Source organism: Taudactylus pleione, unplaced genomic scaffold (genome assembly GCF_031769625.1).
Source record: "Taudactylus pleione unplaced genomic scaffold, aTauple2 ptg001636l, whole genome shotgun sequence".
NCBI lineage: Eukaryota > Metazoa > Chordata > Amphibia > Anura > Myobatrachidae > Taudactylus > Taudactylus pleione.
This window is the reverse complement of record NW_028286033.1, coordinates 448622-456978: the sequence shown is the minus strand read 5'-3', so window position 1 is coordinate 456978 and position 8357 is coordinate 448622. Positions and strand designations below refer to the sequence as shown.

The following is an 8357-nucleotide window of genomic DNA, read 5'->3' as shown; positions in this document are numbered from 1 at the left end:
ATAGTTGCCAGTGTTTTATAGAGCTGGTTATAGTGTATTTGGCACTTTGCTCAATATGGTAATATAGGGGGAGACCTAAGAAGAGGTGCAGTAATTTCTTCAGAGGAATCCCGGCTGGTGGGACGTTACCGGGAAGAGCATACAACCAGCGCTGGTGACCGTACATAACGGTGTGATATATTATATACAGAGATAGAGAGATATATACACACACACACCTCTCTCTATACACATACAGGCAGGGGCACGGCACACGCCCGGCACTCTGCAGGAGACACGGACTTACAGAACTAACGACATCACATCAGAGGAGGAGACAAAGAGTTTAATAAGAGACTTCTATAATCCAGGATTCCCCATTATTGCTCCCCACTCTTCACGCGCAGCACCACCGGTACAGATGTGCAGGGGATCATCCCCAGGTCCGTGATCACTAAATCCACCAGGTCAGGGGGCGTCACGTCATACACCAAGTTCAGGAGCCGCAGAAATTGGTTCTTCTCCCACTGTCTCAGGGGACATCGCCCCTTCCGGGTGACGATCAGGTCGTCTGGATCATCTGGTTACAGCGAGAGACGGAGATAGTGTTAGAGATAATGGTGAATCTACGTCTATACTGGGAGGACGACACTTCGCAGGACACCAATCCACCGAGATGCCGCCAATAACTACACGTTAGTAAATAATGGCGCTATAATGTAATGTTGACGTGTGATAGTCTGTACAGATTCTGTATCCAGCGCCTGTCACACTGACAGTAAATAGGTTTGTGACCCAACCACCTGCAGCACTAGTGATGTGATGTCACTGGGGGCGTGGCTATGAGAAAGGAGACTAAGCACTGGAGTGATGTGATGTCACCGGGGGAGTGGACACGAAAAAGGTCACGCATCACTAGATTTATGTGATGGGCAGCATAGACGGCGTTATGGTCAGCGTTACTGCCTCACAGCACTGAGGTCATCGGTTCGATTCCCACCACGACCCTGTGTGGAGTTTGTATATTCTCCCTGTGCTTGCGTGGGTTTCCTCCGGGTACTCCGGTTTCCTCCCACACTCCAAAAATATTCTGGTAGGTTAATTGGCTTCCCACAAAATTACCCCAAATGTGTGTGTGTGTGATCATGTGATAGGGAATATAGAGTGTAAGCTCCACTGGGGCAGGGGACAGATGTGAATGGTAATTAGCTGGGGGTGAGACTACGGGAAAAATCTAGTACTGTGTGGCCTATCTGAAGTCACTGGGGGCGTAGCTACAAGGATGATGCAGCCCTACAGTTGTGTGATGTCACTGAGGGCATGGCTACAAGGAAGATGCAACACTAGATTTATGCAAGGTCACAGGACGTGGCTATGAGAAGGGATAAGATGCACTAGAGTTATGTGATGTCACTGGGGGCGTGGCTCTGAGAAGGGGCACGCAGCACTAGATGTATGTGATGTCACTGGGGACGTGGCTCTGGGAAGACAGACAGCACTAGATGTATGTGATGTCACTGGGGATGTGGCTCTGGGAAGACAGACAGCACTAGATGTATGTGATGTCACTGGGGGCGTGGCTCTGAGAAGGGGCACGCAGCACTAGATGTATGTGATGTCACTGGGGACGTGGCTCTGAGAAGGGGCACGCAGCACTAGATGTATGTGATGTCACTGGGGGCGTGGCTCTGAGAAGGGGCACGCAGCACCAGATGTATGTGATGTCACTGGGGGCGTGGCTCGGAGAAGGGGCTCGCAGCTCCAGATGTATGTGATGTCACTGGGGGTGTGGCTCTGAGAAGGGGCACGCAGCACTAGATGTATGTGATGTCATCCTCACCTAATTCGTTAGAGACAAAGGAGTCTGTCTGCACCTTCTCGCAGAACTTGTAGGTCTCGCAGCACACCAACACGGGGACATTGTGGGCTTTCGCAATCAGTGCTATCTGGGAGGTGCCCACACGTGACATGACGTATCCATTCGCTAGTAGTGCGTGCGCGCCCAGGAAGACCTTAGACACCTGAGGAGAAGACATGATATGTGAGTTATATAGTTATGGTCCTTAGAGGGCAGAGAGAATATAGAAGTCTGAGCTGTAGCCTTTGGTGATGAATGACGTTACACATATAGGACTGAGTCATAGTCACATGTAAGACGGCACTAACAACGCCCGCAGTGCGTGCACGGAAGTAAATGTCTCCTCATACAGCGTTATACATCATACGTCAGGCCCCAGTGCCACCACCTAGTGACCTCATCCTGCTCAGTCTCCTCATACAGCATTATACATCATACGTCAGGCCCCAGTGCCACCACCTAGTGACCTCATCCTGCTCAGTCTCCTCATACAGCGTTATACATCATACATCAGGCCCCAGTGCCACCACCACCTAGTGACCTCATCCTGTTCAGTCTCCTCATACAGCGTTATACATCATACGTCAGGCCCCAGTGCCGCCACCACCTAGTGACCTCATCCTGCTCAGTCTCCTCATACAGCGTTATAGATCATACGTCAGGCCCCAGAGCCACCACCTAGTGACCTCATCATGCTCAGTCTCCTCATACAGCGTTATACATCATACGTCAGGCCCCAGTGCCACCACCTAGTGACATGTCTCCTCATACAGCGTTATACATCATACGTCAGGCCCCAGTGCCACCACCACCTAGTGACCTCATCCTGCTCAGTCTCCTCATACAGCGTTATACATCATACGTCAGGCCCCAGTGCCACCACCTAGTGACAAATCTCCTCATACAGCGTTATACATCATACGTCAGGCCCCAGTGCCACCACCACCTAGTGACCTCATCCTGCTCAGCCTCCTCATACAGCATTATACATCATACGTCAGGCCCCAGTGCCACCACCACCTAGTGACCTCATCCTGCTCAGTCTCCTCATACAGCGCTATACATCATAAGTCGTGCCGGCAGCTAGTGACCTCATCCTGCTCAGTCTCCTCATACAGCGTTATACATCATACGTCAGGCCCCAGTGCCACCACCACCTAGTGACCTCATCCTGCTCAGCTTCCTCATACAGCGTTATACATCATACGTCAGGTCCCAGTGCCACCACCACCTAGTGACCTCACCCTGCTCAGTCTCCTCATACAGCGTTATACATCATACGTCAGGCCCCAGTGCCACCACCACCTAGTGACCTCATCCTGCTCAGTCTCCTCATACAGAGTTATACAACATACGTCAGATCCCAGTGCCACCACCACCTAGTGACCTCATCCTGCTCAGTCTCCTCATACAGCGTTATACATCATACGTCAGGCCCCAGTGCCGCCACCACCTAGTGACCTCATCCTGTTCAGTCTCCTCATTCAGCGTTATACATCATACGTCAGACCCCAGAGACACCACCTAGTGACCTCATCCTGCTCACTCTCCTCATACAGCGTTATACATCATACGTCAGGCCCCAGAGCGACCACCTAGTGACCTCATCCTGCTCAGTCTCCTCATACAGCGTTATACATCATACGTCAGGCCCCAGTGCCACCACATAGTGACCTCATCCTGCTCAGTCTCCTCATACAGCGTTATACATCATACGTCAGGCCCCAGTGCCACCACCTAGTGACGTCTCCTCATACAGCGTTATACATCATACGTCAGGCCCCAGTGCCACCACCACCTAGTGACCTCATCCTGCTCAGTCTCCTCATACAGCGTTATACATCATACGTCAGGCCCCAGTGCCACCACCTAGTGACCTCATCCTGCTCAGTCTCCTCGTACAGCGCTATACATCATACGTCAGGCCCCAGTGCCACCACCTAGTGACCTCATCCTGCTCAGCCTCCTCATACAGCATTATACATCATACGTCAGGCCCCAGTGCCACCACCACCTAGTGACCTCATCCTGCTCAGTCTCCTCATACAGCGTTATACATCATACGTCAGGCCCCAGTGCCACCACCACCTAGTGACCTCATCCTGCTCAGCCTCCTCATACAGCATTATACATCATACGTCAGGCCCCAGTGCCACCACCACCTAGTGACCTCATCCTGCTCAGTCTCCTCATACAGCGCTATACATCATAAGTCGTGCCGGCAGCAAGTGACCTCATCCTGCTCAGTCTCCTCATACAGCGTTATACATCATACGTCAGGCCCCAGTGCCACCACCACCTAGTGACCTCATTCTGCTCAGTCTCCTCATACAGCGTTATACATCATACGTCAGGCCCCAGTGCCACCACCACCTAGTGACCTCATCCTGCTCAGTCTCCTTATACAGCGTTATACATCATACGTCAGGCCAAAGTGCCACCACCACCTAGTGACCTCATCCTGCTCAGTCTCCTCATACAGCGTTATACATCATACGTCAGGCCCCAGTGCCAGCACCTAGTGACCTCATCCTGGTCATTCTCCTCATACAGCGTTATACATCATACGTCAGGCCCCAGTGCCACCACCTAGTGACCTCATCCTGCTCAGTCTCCTCATACAGCGTTATACATCATACGCCATGCCCCAGTGCCGGCACCACCTAGTGACCTCATCCTGCTCAGTCTCCTCATACAGCGTTATACATCATACGTTAGGCCAGGCCCCAGTGCCAGCACCACCACCTAGTGACCTCATCCTGCTCAGTCTCCTCATACAGCGTTATACATCATACATCAGGCCCCAGTGCCACCACCACCTAGTGACCTCATCCTGCTCAGTCTCCTCATACAGCGTTATACATCATACGTCAGGTCCCAGTGCCACCACCTAGTGACCTCATCCTGCTCAGTCTCCTCATACAGCGTTATACATCATACGTTAGACCCCAGTGCCGGCACCACCTAGTGACCTCATACTGCTCAGTCTCCTCATACAGCGTTATACATCATACGTCAGGCCCCAGTGCCACCATCACCTAGTGACCTCATCCTGCTCAGCCTCCTCATACAGCGTTATACATCATACGTCAGGTCCCAGTGCCACCACCACCAAGATACTTCATCCTGCTCAGTCTCCTCATACAGCGTTATACATCATACGTCAGACCCCAGTGCCACCACCACCTAGTGACCCCATCCTGCTCAGTCTCCTCAAAAAGGGTAGTACATCATACGTCAGACCCCAGTGCCACCACCACCTAGTGACCTCATCCTGCTCAGTCTCCTCATACAGCGTTATACATCATACGTCATGCCCCAGTGCGGGCACCACCAAGTGACCTCATCCTGCTCAGTCTCCTCATACAGCGTTATACATCATACGTCAGGCCCCAGTGCCACCACCTAGTGACCTCATCCTGCTCAGTCTCCTCATACAGCGTTATACATCATACGTCAGGCACCAGTGCCACCACCACCTAGTGACCTCATCCTTCTCAGTCTCCTCATACATCGTTATACATCATACGTCAGGCCCCAGTGCCACCACCTAGTGACCTCATCCTGCTCAGTCTCCTCATACAGCGTTATACATCATACGTCAGGCTCCAGTGCCACCACCACCTAGTGACCTCATCCTGCTCTGTCTCCTCATACAGCGTTATACATCATACGTCAGACCCCAGTGCCACCATCACCTAGTGACCTCATCCTGCTCAGTCTCCTCATACAGCGTTATACATCATACGTCAGGCTCCAGTGCAACCACCACCTAGTGACCTCATCCTGCTCAGTCTCCTCATACAGCGTTATACATCATACATCAGACCCCAGTGCCACCATCACCTAGTGACCTCATCCTGCTCAGTCTCCTCATACAGCGTTATACATCATACGTCAGGCCCCAGTGCCACCACCTAGTGACCTCATCCTGCTCAGTCTCCTCATACAGCGTTATACATCATACGTCAGGCCCCAGTGCCACCACCACCTAGTGACCTCATCCTGCTCACTCTCCTCATACAGCGTTATACATCATACGTCAGGCCCCAGTGCCACCACCACCTAGTGACCTCATCCTGCTCACTCTCCTCATACAGCGTTATACATCATACGTCAGGCCCCAGTGCCACCACCACCTAGTGACCTCATCCTGGTCAGTCTCCTCATACAGCGTTATACATCATACGTCAGGCCCCAGTGCCACCACCACCTAGTGATCTCATCCAGCTCAGTCTCCTCATACAGCGTTATACATCATACGTCAGGCCCCAGTGCCACCACCTAGTGACCTCATCCTGCTCAGTCTCCTCATACAGCATTATACATCATACGTCAGGCCCCATTGCCACCACCTAGTGACCTCATCCTGCTCAGTCTCCTCATACAGCGTTATACATCATACGTCAGACCCCAGTGCCGGCACCACCACCTAGTGACCTCATCCTGCTCAGTCTCCTCATACAGCGTTATACATCATAAGTCAGGCCCCAGTGCCACCACCTAGTAACCTCAACCTGCTCAGTCTCCTCATACAGCGTTATACATCATACGTCAGGCCCCAGTGCCACCACCACCACCTAGTGACCTCATCCTGCTCAGTCTCCTCAAACAGCGTTATACATCATACGTCAGGCCCCAGTGCCACCACCACCTAGTGACCTCATCCTGCTCAGTCTCCTCATACAGCGCTATACATCATACGTCAGACCCCAGTGCCACCACCTAGTGACCTCATCCTGCTCAGTCTCCTCATACAGCGTTATACATCATACGTCAGGCCCCAGTGCCACCACCACCTAGTGACCTCATCCTGCTCACTCTCCTCATACAGCGTTAAACATCATACGTCAGGCCCCAGTGCCACCACCTAGTGACCTCATCCTGCTCAGTCTCCTCATACAGCATTATACATCATACGTCAGGCCGAAGTGCCGGCACCCAGTGACTTCATCCTGCTCAGTCTCCTCATACAGCGTTATACATCATACGTCAGGCTCCAGTGCAACCACCACCTAGTGACCTCATCCTGCTCAGTCTCCTCATACAGCGTTATACATCATACGTCAGACCCCAGTGCCACCATCACCTAGTGACCTCATCCTGCTCAGTCTCCTCATACAGCGTTATACATCATACGTCAGGCCCCAGTGCCACCACCTAGTGACCTCATCCTGCTCAGTCTCCTCATACAGCGTTATACATCATACGTCAGGCCCCAGTGCCACCACCACCTAGTGACCTCATCCTGCTCACTCTCCTCATACAGCGTTATACATCATACGTCAGGCCCCAGTGCCACCATCACCTAGTGACCTCATCCTGCTCAGTCTCCTCGTACAGCGTTATACATCATACGTCAGACCCCAGTGCCACCACCTAGTTACCTCATCCTGCTCAGTCTCCTCATACAGCGTTATACATCATACGTCAGGCCCCAGTGCCACCACCACCTAGTGACCTCATCCTGGTCAGTCTCCTCATACAGCGTTATACATCATACGTCAGGCCCCAGTGCCACCACCACCTAGTGATCTCATCCAGCTCAGTCTCCTCATACAGCGTTATACATCATACGTCAGGCCCCAGTGCCACCACCTAGTGACCTCATCCTGCTCAGTCTCCTCATACAGCATTATACATCATACGTCAGGCCCCATTGCCACCACCTAGTGACCTCATCCTGCTCAGTCTCCTCATACAGCGTTATACATCATACGTCAGGCCCCAGTGCCACCACCACCTAGTGACCTCATCCTGCTCAGTCTCCTCATACAGCGCTATACATCATACGTCAGACCCCAGTGCCACCACCTAGTGACCTCATCCTGCTCAGTCTCCTCATACAGCGTTATACATCATACGTCAGGCCCCAGTGCCACCACCTAGTGACCTCATCCTGCTCAGTCTCCTCATACAGCATTATACATCATACGTCAGGCCGAAGTGCCGGCACCTAGTGACTTCATCCTGCTCAGTCTCCTCATACAGCGATTATACATCATACGTCAGGCCCCAGTGCCACCACCTAGTGACCTCATCCTGCTCAGTCGCCTCATACAGCGTTATACATCATACGTCAGGTCCCAGTGCCACCACCTAGTGACCTCATCCTGCTCAGTCTCCTCATACAGCGTTATACATCATACGTCAGGCCCCAGTGCCACCACCACCTAGTGACCTCATCCTGCTCAGTCTCCTCATACAGCGTTATACATCATACGTCAGGCCCCAGTGCCGGCACCTAGTGACCTCATCCTGCTCAGTCTCCTCATACAGCGTTATACATCATACGTCAGGCCCCAGTGCCACCACCACCTAGTGACCTCATCCTGCTCAGTCTCCTCATACAGCGTTATACATCATACGTCAGGCCCCAGAGCCGCCACCACCACCTAGTGACCTCATCCTGCTCAGTCTCCTCATACAGAGTTATACATCATACGTCAGGCCCCAGTGCCACCACCACCTAGTGACCTCATCCTGCTCAGTCTCCTCATACAGCGTTATACATCATACG

General features: G+C 52.4%; 1 protein-coding gene across 2 annotated transcripts in view; it reads right to left on the bottom strand.

Moving 5' to 3' along the window:
* Positions 1-310: 310 nt before the first annotated feature.
* EIF2B4 (eukaryotic translation initiation factor 2B subunit delta) overlaps positions 311-8357 on the bottom strand; it is a 124402-nt gene continuing 116355 nt past the window's right edge. For both annotated transcript variants that reach the window (XM_088464322.1, XM_088464323.1), the window contains exons 12-13: positions 1820-2000; positions 311-559 (exon numbers count right to left, since the gene is read on the bottom strand). In XM_088464322.1, coding sequence (XP_088320448.1) covers positions 360-559; positions 1820-2000 — 381 coding nt within the window. In that variant the 3' untranslated portion in view covers positions 311-359. The remainder of the gene's footprint in view (positions 560-1819; positions 2001-8357) is intronic.